The sequence below is a fragment of the Tachysurus vachellii genome, chromosome 8, assembly GCF_030014155.1.
Source record: "Tachysurus vachellii isolate PV-2020 chromosome 8, HZAU_Pvac_v1, whole genome shotgun sequence".
In the NCBI taxonomy this organism is placed as follows: domain Eukaryota; kingdom Metazoa; phylum Chordata; class Actinopteri; order Siluriformes; family Bagridae; genus Tachysurus; species Tachysurus vachellii.
The window spans coordinates 20939934-20961108 of record NC_083467.1 but is presented as its reverse complement, the minus strand read 5'-3'; the positions used below and the strand labels follow the sequence as shown (position 1 = coordinate 20961108).

Genomic DNA, 21175 nt, shown 5'->3' with positions numbered 1-21175 from the left:
ATCTGATATTTACAACTGATACTTTAATCTTTATGCATTCCTATTCCGTTTGATGCATATTGCTTATATTGTATTGTACTGCATTGTATTTATACAGCAACTTCTTTTGTGTTTCTCTTTATAGCCAGAGGATTTTGAGGCCGTTCACTCCCACACATTCCGGGTGAAGACTTTTAAGAAGAACAAGCACTGTGGCGTGTGCAAGCAGACACTCAACAAGGAGGGACTCATCTGTAGAGGTCAGTCCTGGATGAGGGTGTGGGTGAGGGGTCATTTGAGCTCTTGATGAGTGGTAATAGAAGAAGGTCAGGAATTACTGGGTTGGCGTAGAGATTAGAGGAAAGGGGCAATTATGCTGGCTTCCAGCACTGCTGAGAAGCCTCTACGGAACAGATTTGATCATTAACCTGATTAAATCCCAGGAGGAATGTGTGGTCTCAAGATTTTCTCAAGGAGATTGTCCATTTGAGTTGAGACAGTAGGCAGAAACAGCAGAGGAATCGTATGCTCCTACACAAGGTTTAGATTAGTAGAAAATAAAAAAATACCTGCTCTGCTCATTAAAAATAGAACCTAAAAATAAAATTCGTAAAATATGTATTATAGAGACCCCAAACACTGTTTTCTATGCATTTTACACTCCCTAAAGCAAATGCCTTTGCATACATATTTCACACATATACGTTATATCTGATCGAATGGAAGGGCAGTCAAAAGCTTGTTGTTTGGGGCTATTTGGCTTTGAGCTCTGAAATGTGACAATTGGACTTTATTGCAATATAGTGGTCTTATTACATTTCATCTTTGTCCAGACTCTCCTGGAACTCCAGTGGAAACGAAAAGCATATTTAGTGATCACAAAAACTTAAATAATTGTGACAAATTTATTGACTACAACCAACATCGATATCCGTGCCTATATTAGAAGTAGGATTACTTAAAAAAAAAAACAAAGGATGCTTTTTGATTAATCTGCCTTTTATATAAAAAAAACAGTAAGATTTTACTTATTATGACTAAATAAAGTGACTGTATCAATCACTGTAGCTGTATCTGTATATCTGTATGCCAAACATATGTGCAAGGCAAAGGGAGACCAGGAAAACCTCTGTCTTAGATTAATGAGCTCTGAGAATCAGAGCAGGCCTTTATATCCCGGCCGTTTAAAGGCCGCTGTATTTCATAACACTGCATGGTCAAACTTTAAAATTCACTAGAGACATGTCCCAGTTACGCATGACTCTGACATTTAACTTAAGTCACATTGAAACCACGTCCTGACCTTGATTTAGTACCTTGTGCCTACATTAGCACACTTTAGAGTAACGGTAATTCAGTTAACATTTTTGTGTACTCTCTCACTTATGCTAAAACTCCGTTTTAATATAGACTTTTTATGAAGCTTTTTTTATTGGCAGCCAATTTAGGTAGATGTCCTATGTATGTGCACAGTACAATGGCTGGCCAGGTTATTGTGGTCAGGGTTAAACTCATGAGAGTAAAGACACACACACACACACACACACACACACACACACACAGAGGTCCTGTCGTTGGAAATGTCTGGAGAACCTGATACAGTATGTCTGTTGTGTGTATTTGGCCTGGTACTGAAAAAAAGAAAAGAGATAGCAAGGCGAGAGACTATCTGTTATCTCTTCCAACTTGGCCTGAGTTGCATATCATGCACACAGCTTTCCAAAAGTGTCACCTCATCTCACTGAGGAAAAAAACTTTATAAAAAAATATTTTCCTCAGGAAGGAAGGCACTGAGTGGACCAACCAATTCAGCCAGAGGTGCCTGTACAAACATCCCACTTACTTGCAAGCGAAATATGAAATCTGTGAAATCTTGCCTGTTTTTATCTCTGTATCTGCTTGTCACAGATATTTAATCTGGCCTTACGAAGGTTTGGGCTGTGCCAAGAGAAACAGTATTGTTGTGCAACGGACACAAAAGACTGTGCCAGAGGTAACAAAAACAAAGGCACTGTAGAGACATGAGAACCATCAAGCATTGTCACCATTGTATCTAACTTTAACATCTTCTTATCATGGACGTCTCACCCGAAAGAGATATGTCAAACAGATCAGAGAACTTTCTAGCTTGTTTTAAACTTTTAATCTGACTGATACTCCAGCTCTGCCAGATTAGTGGCTATCACCTTAATTTTATCACCTAAATAAAATCTACATACAACGCACCATATGAGATAATTAATGGGACTATGAGATATGGCATAGACAGAGAGATATTTGAGATCTGACTCAGATAGATCTATAATTTATCTTATCTTGAAATCTTATAGATCTATGAGTCAGATCTCAAATCATTTGTCACACATTTAAGTCAGTTTGTATGCTCATGATGAGTCAAGCATGAACATTTGTCAATGCTGTTATGCTGTTAAAGGAAAATAAAAAAAAGCAATAAGGCAACTGCCTAAAATGCTTAAAAAATCTTGAATATAGTCAATAATGATCTACTATTTCTTATTAAAAGATTACAATAAAACAAATACAGGATTATTAAGCCTATGTCTAGGCATTTCCTATATATTTTTAAGTATATTTTTAAAAGATAAAGCTTACAAATAGAAAAATGTGCCTAGAAATTGGCTTTTTATTGTTACTTTACATATAGTTCATCTATTACAATCTTAAAACATGTAATAGATAAATTTCACTAGATACAAGATATTCATTCATTCATCTTCTACCGCCTATCTGAACTACCTCGGGTCACGGGGAGCCTGTGCCTATCTCAGGCGTCATCGGGCATCAAGGCAGGATACACCCTGGATGGAGTGCCAACCCATTGCAGGGCACACACACACTCTCATTCACTCACACACTAGGGACAATTTTTCCAGAGATGCCAATCAACCTACCATGCATGTCTTTGGACCGGGGGAGGAAACCGGAGTACCCGGAGGAAACCCCCGAGGCACGGGGAGAACATGCAAACTCCACACACATAAGGTGGAGGCAGGAATCGAACCCCGACCCTGGAGGTGTGAGGCGAACGTGCTAACCATGAAGCCACCGTGCCCACCGATACAAGATATTATGGATATTAAAGGGTGATGTGATGTGGCTCCACTTGTTATATTAATACAAAGTGTTATTATTAATACAGTGAATTTACCTGATTTTTAGAATATTATTACATCCTAAATTGATGTATTGCAACTACTAACATTTATAGAATGTTTTATGGTTTTATATTTTTTATGTTGTGAAATATTATCAAAAAGAGATACTTCACTTATCTTCAGCTATAACTACTGATATGACTATTTTCTCGCACCGTGCTCTTTTCCCTTAAAAGTCTCATGTAAAAATCTTTAAGTTGCAGCTTTACCCCTGACAGCTAAAACGCATTGACGGCTCCTTCTGAAAATGCTAAATAAACATCTTCTTACAGAAAACTTCACATCAACAACACCGTTATTTAAATTAAATTTGTGAACCATATACCCTCTGAGTCTCTGTGTATGTTGGTGCTAACAAAAGAAAATAAAGAAGATTTGCGTTGTGGCTATAATGAGTCTCCGTATCATGCTTCTATACCATCTGACCAATCAGATTAGAGATTCCAAATGCACTGTGGTACAATAGAAAATAACAAACCAGAGAAATTATTACTATAGACTTCTAGATATCTAACATTTTATGCAAGATTACAGGATGGAGCAACAAACACGTAAAGTAATATAGATGCTTTTCAGCTTGATTTTAATAATGGTTTAAAACATAATAACCAAATGATGAGTTTAGACAAATCTGAAATCATTCAAGGTCAAGATACAAGTAAAATCTAAAATCCGTTTCTATATGTGACTAAAGTGTGTGTCCGTCTTACTCCATGCCATTAGACTAATTGTTTAAAGGAAGGTAATGATTTTTTTTAGTGACATCACATCTGTCACTGTCACACGTCTCTGGAGACTGAAGCTGATTTGCCTGGTATTGGTGCATCTCTAAGTTAGAGATGGTTAGCAGCTGCTCTTAAATATTGTTAGCGTTTTAACCACAACATAATCAATCATGGTCGATATGGAAGACAGCTCCATCATGCTCAAACCTCTCACTGGCTCTCCACTACATGTACCAGGGGAAATGGTAATAAGTCAAAAGGTTATGGGGCTTTTCCGGCCTGTGGGTGTGCTTTTTTTTTTTTTTTTTTTTTTATGAACAACACTCTCTTTAATTAAAAAGCTTAGATTGCAGCACTATGTGTAGAGGGAAATGTTAAGTATTCCTTTACAAGTCTTGATTAAAGGCTCTGCTTGTACAAAAAGTACTATTATTTGCTCTTTGCTCTTAATTTGTTTTACCGGTTCCCAGAGAAAAGGAAAAAAGTATGAATTTGAACAGAATATATCTTATCCACATTGTTTGGATTCAGTCTTGGGCTTTGTAAAGATAAACCACACAACAAAGGATCATAAAGTGCTTAAATTACTAGACACTGTGCTTCATCTGCAAATAAAAAAGACAGCTGGTGATATAAAAAAATAGCTACGGACTAAATCCTGAAAGCTCATCGACTTTCATCAGTTTTAGAGTTGTTTTGGTGCTAAAAATCACTGGATTCATTCCAGGTGCTTTTAGGTCTTTATATTTATTGTGTTTAGTGATGATTGATCACTTTATGATTCCTGGTTAGTAAGTGAATCCAGTTTGGCTAATGGCCAGCATGGAGATTCTGTTTTTGAAAAACTCAGCAGTTCTTAGTGTCATTTGCAATTAATGATGTTGCATTAACTTAGATTAAATGTCACTTCAGGAAAATTAATAGATGGGTTAACAGCAGAAGGATATAAATCCATTCCAATCATCGATGTTATGGTCGTGCTTGGGTAGAGTTGACTCCTGACAGCTCCAGGTACTATGGTTCAATCCGGAGCTTTGGTTACTGTCTGAAGTTGTGTGGAACTTTTCATGCTCTTTTGGTATTGAGTAGCCTTCCTCAGGGTTCTCCATTTTCCTTCCATGTCCCAAAAAACATTGGTTGATTGTCCCTTTCAATATAGTGCCCTGTGATGCAAGATCATCCCATCTATGATGTATTCCTGCAACATTCCCATGATAACCTCTGGTGTTTACTTTAACAAGGATAAATTGAATATGAAGCAATTATCAATAAAGCTGCACATGATCAATTCTTTATATTCTTATAAAGAAAACATATATAAAACTAATTTATCAGCTTATCGCTCTCCTATCATTAATCTCTTTTGCACATCATTTATTGCATTCTCTTGTATAAGATATCCCTTTTCCTGTGTTTAAATCAACATTGATCATAAGACGATTATTAAAACACAAACTCATATCAAATTACTCTAGTCTCCCTGTCTCTGACTATCTGTCTGTCTCTCTCTCTGCCTGTCTCTCCCCCCCTCTTTCATATGAGGACAGCTGACTTGTGACCTTGCGACTTGAGACATTGTGTCCAGTCTCCTGTCTGCTATTTCTGTCTCTGTTCCAGTATAATACAATTTTCTAATACAATAAGCCTCACAATTAGAACACTGTCTCTCTTTAAAATCCCTCTAACAAGTCATTGTGATCTTCAGCTTGTTTTTTTCCTGCTTGCTTCAATCCAATGAGATTTTGCTGGGGCTGTATCTGGACCTCTATCCCATGACTCATTTACCGTAGCTCCAGAACCTGAAATTGTTGCTTTATTTTCGACATTTTAATTTTATACTTAATTAGCTTTAATATATTATACAAAGCGGGGCACGGTGGCTTAGTGGCTAGCACGTTCGCCTCACACCTCCAGGGTTGGTGGTTCGATTCCCGCCTCCGCCTTGTGTGTGTGGAGTTTGCATGTTGCATGCCTCGGGGGTTTCCTCCGGGTACTCCGGTTTCCTCCCCTGGTCCAAAGACATGCATGGTAGGTTGATTGGCATCTCTGGAAAATTGTCCGTAGTGTGTGATTGCATAAGTGAATGAGAGTCTGTGTGTGCCCTGCGATGGGTTCACAAATCACATTTTTCCAGAGATGCCAATCAACCTACCATGCATGTCTTTGGACCGGGGGAGGAAACCGGAGTACCCGGAGGAAACCCCCGAGGCACGGGGAGAACATGCAAACTCCACATACACAAGGCGGAGGCGGGAATCCAACCCCCAACCATGGAGGTGCGAACGTGCTAACCACTAAGCCACCATGCCCCCCAGATGAAGATTTGTTAGAAGATTATGATGGTACTTAGATTAATATAATGTACGAGATCAGAGTGCTGGGTCTGAAAATCGTTTACATTTAGGTTTATGGCATGTGGCAGATGCTTTTATCCAGAGTGACTTACAGAACTGCTTTGAAGTCTCCATCAATAAATACGTTATGATACTGATTAACTAGGTTAAAAGCATATTGTTTTAATATAGTTGAGCCTGATAAATGATTCAGGGGCTGGGATCAAGACATTCAAGTCTTGAAAGTTTGAAAACAGAGAGAGAGACAGAGAGAGAGAGAGAGAGAGAGAGAGAGAGAGAGAGAGAGAGAGAGAGAGATTTGTATACTTTGGGCAATATGAATATAATACTGTTTGTCATGCCATTAAAACAGCTTGAAGTATACTGAACTGAGACTGGAAGCTCTCTGAAGTTGGAGCAGCATCAAAGATGGTTTTAGTTAGCTGTCATCACCGGTCTTATGTCTCTCTGTCATCTCTATCTTTGAGCATCCAATGGAATGCTCAAGCAGGCATCAGGTTAAAAATTATCATGACATGCCAGAAGCTTATGTGCTACGGGTCTGGAGCATTGGTTAACACTCGCATCACCCACAAAACACACACACACACACACACACACACACCGCTGTGTTTCTGTGTCTGAGCCGGCTACTGTCTGGATTAACCCGATTTATGAGACAGGCCCTCTTTATAGAGAACACAAAGTGAACAATGGTGGCTCGTTCTGGTTATTGTGAAGGAGGAAGGATTCAGTAGGTCGGGATAGAAGGCAACTCACTGTTCATGACTATGCAGGATAAATTCTTCAGCACACTACTGAGCACATCTAAAGAAATAATGAAATTGTAAAGAGTGTTAAATGAAAAGGCCATGGCCTTTACTAACAACCACTTGACTCATTCTGTCTCTGACACAATCTGACCTCTGTTGGTGCCCCTGCTCAAGTTCACCGAGACTCTGTTTACAAACATTTCAATATCACGTGCAGCTTCATTGTTTTTTCCGTCACCTGTATGCCCTCTGTGGCGTTGCCAGGATATCTTGCTATGTTCCATCACAATAACTGACTGACATAATCTAACATGCAGAGAGACCAGTGTATGTTTGGATATGTAGTTTGTGTATTCTGTGCTGCAGCAGGTTTGGATAAACTGCTTACAATAGTTGACCTTAATTGCATAACTATTGGTGATTAGCTCAAGGCTATGAATAATATTCTCAATAGTGTTTCACGTTACCACTTTTGACTAGCATCACATATTTTGAACAGATGAGATGGCTGTTTTGAATTTGATTCGGATAATAAACGTATACAAATGAAAAGATATCTGTTAAAGTCTGTGAACACTTTTCTCGATGAGCTGCCATCAGGGGGATAATTGACACCTGCGATGTGATTGGCTGCAACAAGCCACACCAAAGAATCTGCTATATGTAGGTGTTTCTGATCTTCAGTCTGTTTTTTAACTGCTTACTTCAATCCAATGAGATATTTTGCTGGGGCTGTATCTGGACCTCTATCCCATGAGTGATTGAATCATTTTTAGGATTGAGTCCAGAGTGTGTGTGTTAAATTAATGTGACATTTCTCTGCTTGTTTTGGCTGTAGGAAAAGTTCCAGGGTGTGTTTAGTTATGTTCAAGAGTCTAGTGTGACATAAGATTTTTAAGTAGGGGTCTGTCGTGTTTTTGGTTGTGCAAGAGAGTCTGTTGTGTGTTCAGCAGTGGGAGAGGAGATGATAAATGGTTGTGTTTATCATTGGAGAGGGTCTGCTGTGACTTTGGCTGTAGAAAAGTTTTTTTTTTGTGTGTGTGTTCAGCTGTGAAAGAGAGTATGGTGGAAGTTTGGATATGGAATAAAACCCAGTATGTGTTTAGCAATGGGAGACTCGAGAGATTTTAGTTTGTTTTCAGGTTTGGAGAGGATCATGTGTGTGTATGGTTGTAACTGAGATTCTGGAGACTCTGGCAGTCAGACACAGTCTGTGTTTGGCTGTGGAAGAGAGACTGTTGTGTGTTTGGCTGTAGAACAGGTACTGCTGTGTGTTTGGTTATGAGACAGTAGGACAGGTACTGCCGTGTGTTTGGTTATGAAACAGTAGGACAGGTACTGCTGTGTGTTTGGTTATGAGACAGTAGGACAGGTACTGCCATGTGTTTGGTTATGAGACAGTAGGACAGGTTACTGCTGTGTGTTTGGTTATGACACAGTAGGACAGGTACTGAGGTGTGTTTGGTTGTGAGACAGTAGGACAGGTACTGATGTGTGTTTGGTTATGAGACAGTAGGACAGGTGCTGCTGTGTGTTTGGTTATGAGACAGAGTAGGACAGGTACTGCTGTGTGTTTGGTTATGAGACAGTAGGACAGGTGCTGCCATGTGTTTGGTTATGAGACAGTAGGACAGTTACTGCTGTGTGTTTGGTTATGAGACAGAATAGGACAGGTACTGATGTGTGTTTGGTTATGAGACAGAGTAGGACAGGTACTGCCGTGTGTTTGGTTATGAGACAGTAGGACAGGTACTGCTGTGTGTTTGGTTATGAGACAGTAGGACAGGTACTGCCGTGTTTTTGGTTATGAGACAGTAGAACAGTTACTGCTGTGTGTTTGGTTATGAGACAGAGTAGGACAGGTATTGCCGTGTGTTTGGTTATGAGACAGAGTAGGACAGGTATTGCCGTGTGTTTGGTTATGAGACAGTAGGACAGGTACTGCTGTGTGTTTGGTTATGAGACAGTAGGACAGGTACTGCTGTGTGTTTGGTTATGAGACAGAATAGGACAGGTACTGCTGTGTGTTTGGTTATGAGACAGTAGGACAGGTACTGCTGTGTGTTTGGTTATGAGACAGTAGGACAGGAACTGCTGTGAGTTTGGTTATGAGACAGTAGGACAGGTACTGCTGTGTGTTTGGTTATGAGACAGAGTAGGACAGGTACTGATGTGTTTGTTTATGAGACAGAGTAGGACAGGTACTGCCGTGTGTTTGGTTATGAGACAGTAGGACAGGTACTGCCATGTGTTTGGTTATGAGACAGTAGGACAGGTACTGCTTTGTGTTTGGTTATGAGACAGTAGGACAGGTACTGCTGTGTGTTTGGTTATGAGACAGTAGGACAGGTACTGCTGTGTGTTTGGTTATGAGACAGTAGGACAGGTACTGCCATGTGTTTGGTTATGAGACAGTAGGACAGGTACTGCTTTGTGTTTGGTTGACAGTAGGACAGGTACTGCTGTGTGTTTGGTTATGATACAGAGTAGGACAGGTACTGATGTGTGTTTGGTTATGAGACAGTAGGACAGGTACTGCCATGTGTTTGGTTATGAGACAGAGTAGGACAGGTACTGATGTGTGTTTGGTTATGAGACAGTAGGACAGGTACTGCTGTGTGTTTGGTTATGAGACAGTAGGACAGGAACTGCTGTGTGTTTGGTTATGAGACAGTAGGACAGGTACTGCCATGTGTTTGGTTATGAGACAGTAGGACAGGGTACTGCTGTGTGTTTAGTTATGACACAGTAGGACAGGTACTGAGGTGTGTTTGGTTGTGAGACAGTAGGACAGGTACTGCTGTGTGTTTGGTTATGAGACAGTAGGACAGGTACTGCTGTGTGTTTGGTTATGAGACAGTAGGACAGGTACTGATGTGTGTTTGGTTATGATACAGAGTAGGACAGGTACTGATGTGTGTTTGGTTATGAGACAGTAGGACAGGTACTGCTGTGTGTTTGGTTATGAGACAGAGTAGGACAGGTACTGCTGTGTGTTTGGTTATGAGACAGTAGGACAGGTACTGCTGTGTGTTTGGTTATGAGACAGTAGGACAGGTACTGCCATGTGTTTGGTTATGAGACAGTAGGACAGGTACTGCTTTGTGTTTGGTTGACAGTAGGACAGGTACTGCTGTGTGTTTGGTTATGATACAGAGTAGGACAGGTACTGATGTGTGTTTGGTTATAAGACAGTAGGACAGGTACTGCCATGTGTTTGGATATGAGACAGAGTAGGACAGGTACTGATGTGTGTTTGGTTATGAGAAAGTAGGACAGGTACTGATGTGTGTTTGGTTATGAGACAGTAGGACAGGAACTGCTGTGTGTTTGGTTATGAGACAGTAGGACAGGTACTGCCATGTATTTGGTTATGAGACAGTAGGACAGGTACTGCTGTGTGTTTGGTTATGAGACAGTAGGACAGGTACTGCCGTGTGTTTGGTTATGAGACAGTAGGACAGTTACTGCTGTGTGTTTGGTTATGAGACAGAGTATGACAGGTACTGATGTGTTTGTTTATGAGACAGAGTAGGACAGGTACTGCCGTGTGTTTGGTTATGAGACAGCAGGACAGGTACTGCTGTGTGTTTGGTTATGAGACCGTAGGACAGGTACTGCTGTGTGTTTGGTTATGAGACAGTAGGACAGGTACTGCCATGTGTTTGGTTATGAGACAGTAGGACAGGTACTGCTTTGTGTTTGGTTATGAGACAGTAGGACAGGTACTGATGTGTGTTTGGTTATGAGACAGTAGGACAGGTACTGCCATGTGTTTGGTTATGAGACAGTAGGACAGGTACTGCCTTGTGTTTGGTTATGAGACAGTAGGACAGGTACTGCTGTGTGTTTGGTTATGAGACAGTAGGACAGGTACTGATGTGTGTTTGGTTATGATACAGAGTAGGACAGGTACTGATGTGTGTTTGGTTATGAGACAGTAGGACAGGTACTGCCATGTGTTTGGTTATGAGACAGAGTAGGACAGGTACTGATGTGTGTTTGGTTATGAGACAGTAGGACAGGTACTGCTGTGTGTTTGGTTATGAGACAGTAGGACAGGAACTGCTGTGTGTTTGGTTATGAGACAGTAGGACAGGTACTGCTGTGTGTTTGGTTATGAGACAGTAGGACAGATACTGCCATGTGTTTGGTTATGAGACAGTAGGACAGGTACTGCTGTGTGTTTGGTTATGAGACAGTAGGACAGATACTACCATGTGTTTGGTTATGAGACAGTAGGACAGGTACTGCTGTGTGTTTGGTTGTGAGACAGTAGGACAGATACTGCCATGTGTTTGGTTATGAGACAGTAGGACAGGTACTGCTGTGTGTTTTTTTGTGAGACAGTAGGACAGGTATTGCCATGTGTTTGTTTGTGAGAAAGAGTTTAGGGCAGGTTTGGATGAGGTAGGTACTGTAAGGGTCCTGTGTATGTTTGGGTATAGGACAGGATCCAGTGTGTGTTCAGCTGTGGAAAAGGGTCTATTGTGTGTCCAGAGGGAGTTAGCATGGTTATTGTTTTGGACATGTGTGAGTTTGCTTTCAGTTTCTGAGAGCATCCTGTTTGTATAGTTGTAACAGAAGTTCCCATGTCTGTAACGCTATGGCAGAGAATCTCATCTAATTGGGCTCTGGAAGTATGTTACATACTGGGTCCAGTATGTTTGATTGTGTTAGAAAGTAAAGTGTGCGTTAATCTGTTGCATGTCAGTACACACTGTGTAATTTCTTCACTACACAGTAATGTTCTGGAACACAAGCAGAGCACAGTTTGCATTTTACTGTCATCTACTGACCTGCCATGAACAGTGCATCTTGTGTTGTGTTGTGTTGTGTTGTGTTGTGTTGTGCCTAGGCAGGTCATAAGCAGCACACTTCTTATGAGATGACACATCTGTGTAAAAATAACCCGTTACGCAGTTTTATTGGCTTGATCCGGAGGACCGTTTGCTTTCCTTACTGAATAATGATAACAGCAAGCCTGAGCTGCACGTATCCCTTATTAAGTAAGAAAGGCAAACAACCCTGCAGGTCACCTTTGGCTAAATGAAGCGAGATATGAGGTGCCTCCAGAAAGAATAATTGAATGTCACTTGCATGTAAAACACACATTGCATACGCACACACACACACACCATTCCAATATGTCAACATCATGCAGTTCCAGTCCCTTGACTAATACACACTCCCTTGTATACACACAAACACATTACATAACCTAAACTCCTTTTCCCATAGCCTGTTAGTGTGTCCTGGAGTTGCAGCTGCTCTCCTTGAATTGCATTAGTGAAATGAGCAGGCAAGATTGATGTTGTCAATCATTGACTCCTACCGCTGATGGATATGTTCTGCTCTGACTTTAATATCATTAACTAAATCAGCTTTCTTACACTGCCCTCTGTTTCAGCAATCTTCCCATCACTTGCATTACTAAATATTAAAAAAACTCATTCTCTTTATTGTGGCTTATAATGTCTACATTTACCATCATGCATATCTATATCCATTAAATGATTTTTTGTTTCTATTATATAACAAGGTAAGCTGTAACATATCCAGGGAAATGCACAGTCACTGCTGGAATTTATTAAAAAAAAAAAATGACTAAAGTACCACAGATTCCAATAATGAACTAAACTAACACTGCCCCCTTGTGTACAGTTACTTGAAATTCACTTTGTTAGTTTCAACATTGTGATATTCTGATCTTGTCCTGAGATGTATTTATAATAATTATATCTTCCTCCTGTTTTGCCTGAATAGACTCAGGTCACAAAAGCACTTAGGATTATGCTTGCTCTCTACTGCAAATGTATCCATAACCCTTACTGGAAAATTGGCATGTTTTACCAGTTGAATCTGTTACTGCTTTGTATTAACCAGTATGTTTTTATTAGTGTGACATTTTATACAAGATGCACATGGAAGGTGTTTTGTGTGTGTGTGTGTGTGTTAGGTTCATTTCAAACTTTTCAGACAGGATGTAGACTTAATCATTCATTCTGCTGCTACCATCATGAGTTGCACTGTAAATATTTAGTTGTCAGTAAATATTAGTGAGTCTGTTCTAGTCGCAGCCATGCAAGTCCAGGCCATGACATTTCCTCCACCAAGCTTCAACCATGAGCTCAAATGTTTAGGATCATAGGCAGATCACTTTTTTCTCCACAACTTTGATAGTTGACTAAACTTAAACTTATTTCTGAGTTCTGTAATAAGCTTACAATCTAAGGCTAACTATAGCGCCACCTGCACAGTAAGATGCATCGTTCAATTAACAAGTGCATTCCCCCCCTCTGTTCTGCTCGGGCATTAGATATAGATGAAACAGAGAATTCCCAAGATGCAAAGCCACATTAAAGTGCAAAAGTGCAAAAAAAAAGTGCAAAAAAAAGTGCAAAAAAAACATTAAACTGCAATAATCTCATGATTTCGTCCCAAACAGTTAAGCTAGAATTTGTCTTTGTTTAGATTCCGTCGTGGGATTTGAGGTCACAGCCTTCCAATCATCAGTAGGAAATCTTAACTACTAACTACATTCCATCTATTCTTACCTATTTTTGAGCTCATATTCTCCAAAAAAATGTGCTACATATTTTAGCTACATCCACTGCTCAAATTAAATAACCTTTTTTTAATGTCTTATTTTTTGTAATTTCACTGCTGCACCTTTCATTTCGATACATATTAGGGATACAATGCAGCTTAGCAGCAGCCTCACAGCTTCAGGATCTAGCAGTTTGATCCAGAGTTTCAATCCTGAGTTTCTCATGTACTCTCACTGAGTGTTTACTTCAGGTTCTCCAGTTCCTTTCCACTTCCTAAAAACATTCCAGTCGGTGGATTGGCTATTATGAATTTCCCATTAGGTGTAAAGGAGTGTTTGAATGTGTGTACATGGTGCTTCAAGTTGGACTGGAGTCTCATCCAGGGATAGGCTCCAGGTCCAGTGTAACTCTGACCAGGATCAAGTGGTTAGTGAAGATGAATGATTAGTCAGGATTAAAAATCAGCATTAACTTGATTAATTAACTGCTGTTTTTTTGGATAATGCAAAATGATTTAAGGACACATCCACACAGAGAATATTATAACATTTCAGAATTATTGAAGTTGAGTTAAAATCTTTTTTTTTTTTTATTTTTTTTTATTCTACCATATAGTCACCTTATTGAGCCACTAGAGGCCAGTATAAGAGAGTATAGGAACTAAACACAGGCCAGGAGAATTGAATTCCATGTGTGGTTTGATTAGAATAGTAGACTATTGGACCCAGCCATCCACTGTAAACACTGCAACTTTGATCCTGATCAGATGGTACTAAGCATTCTTAGCATGCTGAGAAAATCACTCCTGCCCATTGTTCTTTCCGTAAATCACTTTGTCTTGAGCCATGTCAATGTTTTGATATGCCACGATGTTCAACCAGCTTTTCCAACAGATGCATTTTCAGAAATCTCAGAATTCTTGTATTATTAGTATAGAATTAGAACAAGACACGCTCAATGCATTGGTCCTTTCCTTTCCATTGGCTAAATCCACACCAGATGAGCATCAGATAAAAGGCCTTTTGGGCACAGGACATTGCAGCATGCCTTATTTAGATAGGATGAATGCCCTGTCTGGATTCAGATAATAGAGATTCTCTTCCCGCACTTTACACCTCACTTAACATTGAAAACGAGAAACAGAGGTGCTGTGAGAGAGCCAGGAAAGGCTGGAAATCCTAAACAGAGCATAAAACAATATGAAGCCTCCTGTAAAAACACAGTTATAAAGACACCTAGTGGGATTATAAGAGTCCACAGTGATTTTAAATTCTTGAATCTGATTGGTTGAAAGGTGTTAATTGCTTTTTTTTTTAATAACAGTTAACCCATTTGAATGGGTCATTTATTTATTTTTTGTTGTTTTGAGTTATTTATTCACGTTTGCTACCCAGCACTGACAATGGAGACAGCTTTTATAAACATACGTTAAATATGCATCGTCAATATACGCCTCTTTACAGAAAGTTTTTTTTACAGAAAAATTGCATTGCTGCTGGTAGAGCAGCAGTTGAGTTACTACAGACACTGTAATGAATACAGATTTACACAAAGTAGAGACGGATTCAATGAAAGATTTAAACAATTTAAAAAATACACATAAAAGAAAGCATTTATTTGAGAAATTACTTTTAATGGTTCCATTTTCCTGTTTTATATATATATATATATATATATATATATATATATATATATATATATATATATATATATATATATTCATTCATTCATTCATTCATCTTCTACCGCTTATCCGAACTACCTCGGGTCACGGGGAGCCTGTGCCTATCTCAGGCGTCATCGGGCATCAAGGCAGGATACACCCTGGACGGAGTGCCAACCCATCGCAGGGCACACACACACACTCATTCACTCACGCAATCACACACTAGGGACAATTTTCCAGAGATGCCAATCAACCTACCATGCATGTCTTTGGACCGGGGGAGGAAACCGGAGTACCCGGAGGAAACCCCCGAGGCACGGGGAGAACATGCAAACTCCACACACACAAGGTGGAGGCGGGAATCGAACCCCGACCCTGGAGGTGTGAGGCGAACGTGCTAACCACTAAGCCACCGTGCCCCCCATATATATATATATATATATTCATTCATTCATTCATCTTCTACCGCTTATCCGAACTACCTCGGGTCACGGGGAGCCTGTGCCTATCTCAGGCGTCATCGGGCATCAAGGCAGGATACACCCTGGACGGAGTGCACGGAGTGCCAACCCATCGCAGACCACTATATATATATATATATATATATATATATATATATATATATATATATATATATATATATATAATGTTTCATTGTGTACAAGTGTGTAAGTGATTTTGATGAGCTTGGTTATGTATCATCATGTTCATAGGTGTTGTCATGCCTGCCTAGTTCTTTTTAATGTTCTTAAGATATGTTCACACTTATAGAGGTATCTGCCAGTGGAAGAGTGTTTGTCTAAAAAGCATATGTATGCATAACATCATACGAGATGAAGAAGAAGAAGCAGTGTGTGCATTTTGACAAGGATGACATACTACCATTGGTAGTTGCTGTACCAAGTTGCTCCGTATTTAACATACAGTACATATAAATTTATAGTGTCCGGTTGCTTTCTCTGAGAACCGGTGTATGTGAGAACGTAACTTTAGTTAGTTTTCACGTATTGCACTAATTACATAATCACCTGCACTTGTATCTGTCTCTGACCCCAATACCTGATATGCATATGTGTGGTCCAGGCTGAATGTGAGGTTTTTTGTTCTTGTAATAGTCATCATGTAGGAGGTTGTGGCCTTTGACCTGACATTGTGCTCCAATAATAATTGATGCCTGTCACATTGCCACACAATGGTTTATGTATCCCAGATTGGTTTTCAGGCCCAGTACATTACTGTGTTCAGCTCTACTGATGCACAATAACACAACAAACATTAAGTCTAGTCATAGACCCAGCTGTTTGGCTTCACTGTTTGCTGCGGCATGTTTTCAGCTTAAATGATCTGTTTTCTGGTGAATCATTGTACAGTTGCCTTAATGCTGAGTGAGCCAAAACTTTAAACAATGGCCTGGTCCTCTCGGATTCAAGAAAGGAAACATGCCATTGCTATTGGTGTGCTTTGGATGCATGTAAACTCAGATCAGTAGATTCTGTGTGTGTGTGTGTGTATTTCTGTGTGTCTGTGTGTCTGTGTGTGTGAATGGTCTAAAGGCTGAACGGTCCGTTATAAAGCCGAATTGAGAGGAAATCCCATTGCCGCTTTGTCTGTACCCGACTCAGCCCAGTCCTTTGGGACTACTGACCAACCGTTCCAGAATTCTGGCTTGGGAAATGCCTGTCCACCCTTCCCCTGCAGAAACATTACTCAGCCTCTGAATCAGATACGAAACATCTTTCTGTTAACCAAACCCCCCTCTCTCAACCTTTCAATTTCATTCTCACTTCGTTTCATGCTTCTTTCTATCCCTTTCCTCGCTGTTTCAGCCCTGCTGTGTTTACACACCAAAGACCTGGACTTCCTAACAAGGCAAAGGCAGGCACAGGCCCCACAGAACACTTTCACACCCAATATGGAAGTTCAGCTCTTTCCTCTCATGCTCCAGGTGCTGACCCTAGGACTCATGTGTAGAGAAACGTGTCTCTTGTGTATCTCTGTGTGACAGTCTGTCATGGGAAGAGGCATGTGCTGTATAGACTATTATACAGGGTGTGAGAAGTTCTTGCAAATGTTTCCATTGAGACATGAGTTGAATTGCATGAAGTCAGAGCTTAAATCCCAGATGTAACATCTTGTCTCCTGCCATAAGAGCATAGCTAATCATTTCCACGACGCTCAAGGGGTGTTTTGAAATGCTGGCTTTAACCACACTGTAGTGAATGACTGCTATCAGGATGAGTGAGGCGTCAAATCCATGAAGTCATAGCACAAGCACACACATGCGCATGAATTTCTCCAGGGTTTATAGACCTGTTGTCCTTTCTACACCTGTAATTTCTGAACAGCCAAAGCTCCTTTTGTTTGTATCATATCTTTTATTTACGAATATGGTCATTTTTTATAGTAATATCTTTACTTTACAGCTTCCGTATAAAATTCTATTTTCACTTTCAAACTTACTTTTATTTTTTGTTTCAATTTTTAGATTCAGACATCATAATAAAACTAATATAGACATAATAAAACCAGGGCAAAAAGTAAACACCTCATCTCAGGCCAACTGGAAGAAGCTTTATAACTGAAGTGAAACTAAACTCAATCTTTTGTGCATCAGTAATCAAACAATTATAGGCATGACCTACCATCACATAAACATACTGTATTGTTTTCTTTCTATTTCAGTCTATATTTTAAATATATAAATAATTTGCCCTGTAACAGCCCCTATACACACATCCCTTACCCCTGTGCATATTTTACAACTTGAATCAAAATGGCTTACAAGAAATATGTAATTACTAACGTTCTCCCAACTTCCAAGCCTAAATATTTAGAGTTTTTGTTTTTTTCCAAATGAAATAGTACATTCTTTACAAATTCCACAGATGGCATACCTTAGGTATAGTGTGTGTACTGTTTCAGGCTGATGAAAAGTATTCTTTAGACTCGTTCCAATGACTGGTTTTACACTTGTTCCGTGTCAATGGAATTTATACGTTTTGCAGATCATATCCCTTGCTTTTCTGATGATAATCACTAAACCCTCCATCAGTGCACACACCCACAATCCACCCAACCAATCCAAACACACACACACACAAACAGAGCTGCGTTTGAAGGAAAGTCAGACCAGGCTGTCTCAAATCAGCCACACTCCCAACCAAACAGGAGACTCACAAGCTAATTAAAATTTCCTGCAATGCTCAGAAATATGTATGCTTCCTGCCAAACCCACAATGCCTTTCTGCTAATCTTCTCCTAAAAGCAACAAAAACCTTACCTTGTGTGGCAATGCACTTGCCTTTGTTCTCTGTTCAGTCTCATGGTGTGGAAGTACATATTAAAATGAGATCGATCTGATATAAGGGATGATGTTATATAGTACAGTTTTTTGGCCAACCTTCAATATTCTTTTACTTTCTGCTAGATTATTGTTTACTAGATTGTTTTTAAGGAGTGTAGCATTAATGTTGAACAAATAAGAAGTGAGAGATTGAAAGAATCCTGAAAATAAGTAAATAGCCAGTCACTGCAGTTTGTCATTCATTGCCCCTCCTTAGACACCATATCCTCTGGTGATCGGATTCTGAGAACCAATGAGTGGAGTGTTGGGGCATTTCATCACCTTGGCAAGGGGATTTCAGCCTGAAGTATAGAGCTTCTGTTGCTCAAGGTCCTCCCCTGTCAGTGAAATGACATTTCATTTTATAGAGAACAGTGTGTGTAGTGTGTATGTCCTGGCCAGTGTTGGCCATGTGTGTATCCCGTTGGTGGATAGTGGTGAGAAGGGGAAAAGGGCAGGGAGATGAGAGATGTGTTGAGACCTTGCCTCCCTCCCTGTCTCACTGGGTGTTGGAGTTTCACTGTCGGTGTATATCAGCTAACATTTCCAGCCACAGAGGATCCATTCAGAAGGAACTGTGGCACTGTGAAGATAAATGAACATCACACACACACACTACCATGTCACTACCCTGCAACTTTTGAGCTTTTGAGCACAAGCATGAAATCACATTAGTCATGTCTGTAAAAGTGCATAGCATAGTTCATATCAAAAACATCCAGGACATTCGCTTACCTGTTGAAAGCAAGAACCATTATACATATCACTAACTTCAAGAAGAAAGTGTGAATCCAGACACAGACATTTTATCAAGTACCATTTTCCTCTCATGAAAAGTATTTCGGGTCTATAAAATATATTCCATGGACACCCAGATTAATTGAATTTTTAATAGCGTACAATAATATTCTGTCTGTTCTTTAAGTTTTTGATAACATTGGGTTGTAACTTCCAGTTATAAGCATACAAAAAAACCCCCAAAAAAAAACCATCTTCAAAAAGGCCCCACTTTGAGCCGTATTGTTGTACAAGGTTTCTAATTTTTTTTCTGTTCTCTTCTGTATCTCTGTAAAGTGTCAGATAGATTTCATACACATTGTTATAATTTAAAATACAATTTTTTTTATATTATTGCTATACTGAAAATGGACCGAAGATATCCTTCCATTTTTATCTCATTATTATAGATTGTGTAGCTTGTGATGACTCTGTTTATTAGGGATGAGCGAGTACAGCATTATCTGTATCTGTATCCGTATCTGTTAACCATATGAATTATCTGTATCTGTATCCGTACTCGGAGTGGGTGGGGCCTAACCCGGAAGTAGGCGGGTAACCCTAAACCCTAAACGTTAACGGAAAGACCCACGAACCCGAGTGACTGAGGGAGAGACAGAGAGCTGTTCTGTGTGTGACTGTGAGTGAGCAGAGCGAGACACAGCAACACAATACACCTGTATGTGTGTAGGGGAGGGGCGCTGTGACTAGCCTATCATAGAACGCTGACACAATCAGATACCCAATGATGATTTTCATTCAATCCGAGCACAGATATTGACTCGTATTACTCGTATAATAATCGTACTCGGCAGAAGTGCTTTATCCGTACCATATACTCGTTTCAGCCGAGTATCCGGCTCATCTCTACTGTTTATGACAGACTGTAAGCACCATGAAACAGACAGTAGAGTGTGTTAGTTAGATTAGTTACACTGTACTTGTAACACCTGAGCAAAGTGTTAAATTGTTAAAGGCTTAAACAAGTAAAAACAGTGTTTTCTTTAAAGGGACGATATTATTATATATTATTATATTATGTATATAATAACATTATTACATGATATTTCATTGTTTTTTCTTTAATTCTACTCTATATACAGGCCAAATATGAATAATATTAGATGAATTAGATCAATTAATCAATCAATTAGATGGAACAATCAGATAGTGGTGCTAGACTTAATACTGTCCAAATTCAAGGTCAGAATCAAGGGTAAGTGGGACATTCTCCACTTAAGCAAACCTCAAATCGCATGCTGTAATGCTTTCCTAATTTCTGAATAGTGCTCATATCCATACTTACTTCTGAAATCTGAATAGTGATGTGCAAGATTTCAGTATTAAATCCTCCCTATGTGAAATCAGAAGCTGATTGTGCTCCATCACTTTATGATTTCCGCATCTTGAGGCTATGGGATTAACACATGAATGTGAGTTGATCTGTGCAGTATAAACAGGCCCTGAGCCTGACCGCAGTGTATGATTACGAGCAGCCAAATAAGCAGAAACTAAGCATTTAGTCCACCGAGTGCTGGGCAACATCACGGCACTAATAGCAAATTCTGTGTGACTGTGTGCATGCTGTAAACATGCTGCGGTGCTTGGAAGGAGCCTTGGATAAAAAGCATACCTCTGATTTATTAGACATCTGATTTCATTGCATTTAATAATGCTTGGATTTTCATTTTTGAAACTCTTTCTCTCTTTGTTTCCCTCTCTCTCTCTTTCTCTCTCTCTCTCGCAGTGTGCCGGTTGGCTTGCCACAAGAAATGTGAAGTTAAGGTAAGGAAAATATTATTGCATAGTTACTATGCTTTTCATTAAGGGTATCATAACTTATTATTTAGAA

At 39.7% G+C, this 21175-nt stretch overlaps 1 protein-coding gene across 9 annotated transcripts in view; it reads left to right on the top strand.

Annotated features, from left to right (window-relative positions):
- Nucleotides 1–21175, top strand: part of tns1b (tensin 1b) — a 226003-nt gene that overhangs the window by 95881 nt on the left and 108947 nt on the right. For all 9 annotated transcript variants that reach the window (XM_060876867.1, XM_060876857.1, XM_060876855.1 and 6 more), the window contains exons 2-3: nucleotides 125–239; nucleotides 21071–21108. In XM_060876867.1, the coding sequence (XP_060732850.1) occupies nucleotides 125–239; nucleotides 21071–21108 (153 nt within the window). The remainder of the gene's footprint in view (nucleotides 1–124; nucleotides 240–21070; nucleotides 21109–21175) is intronic.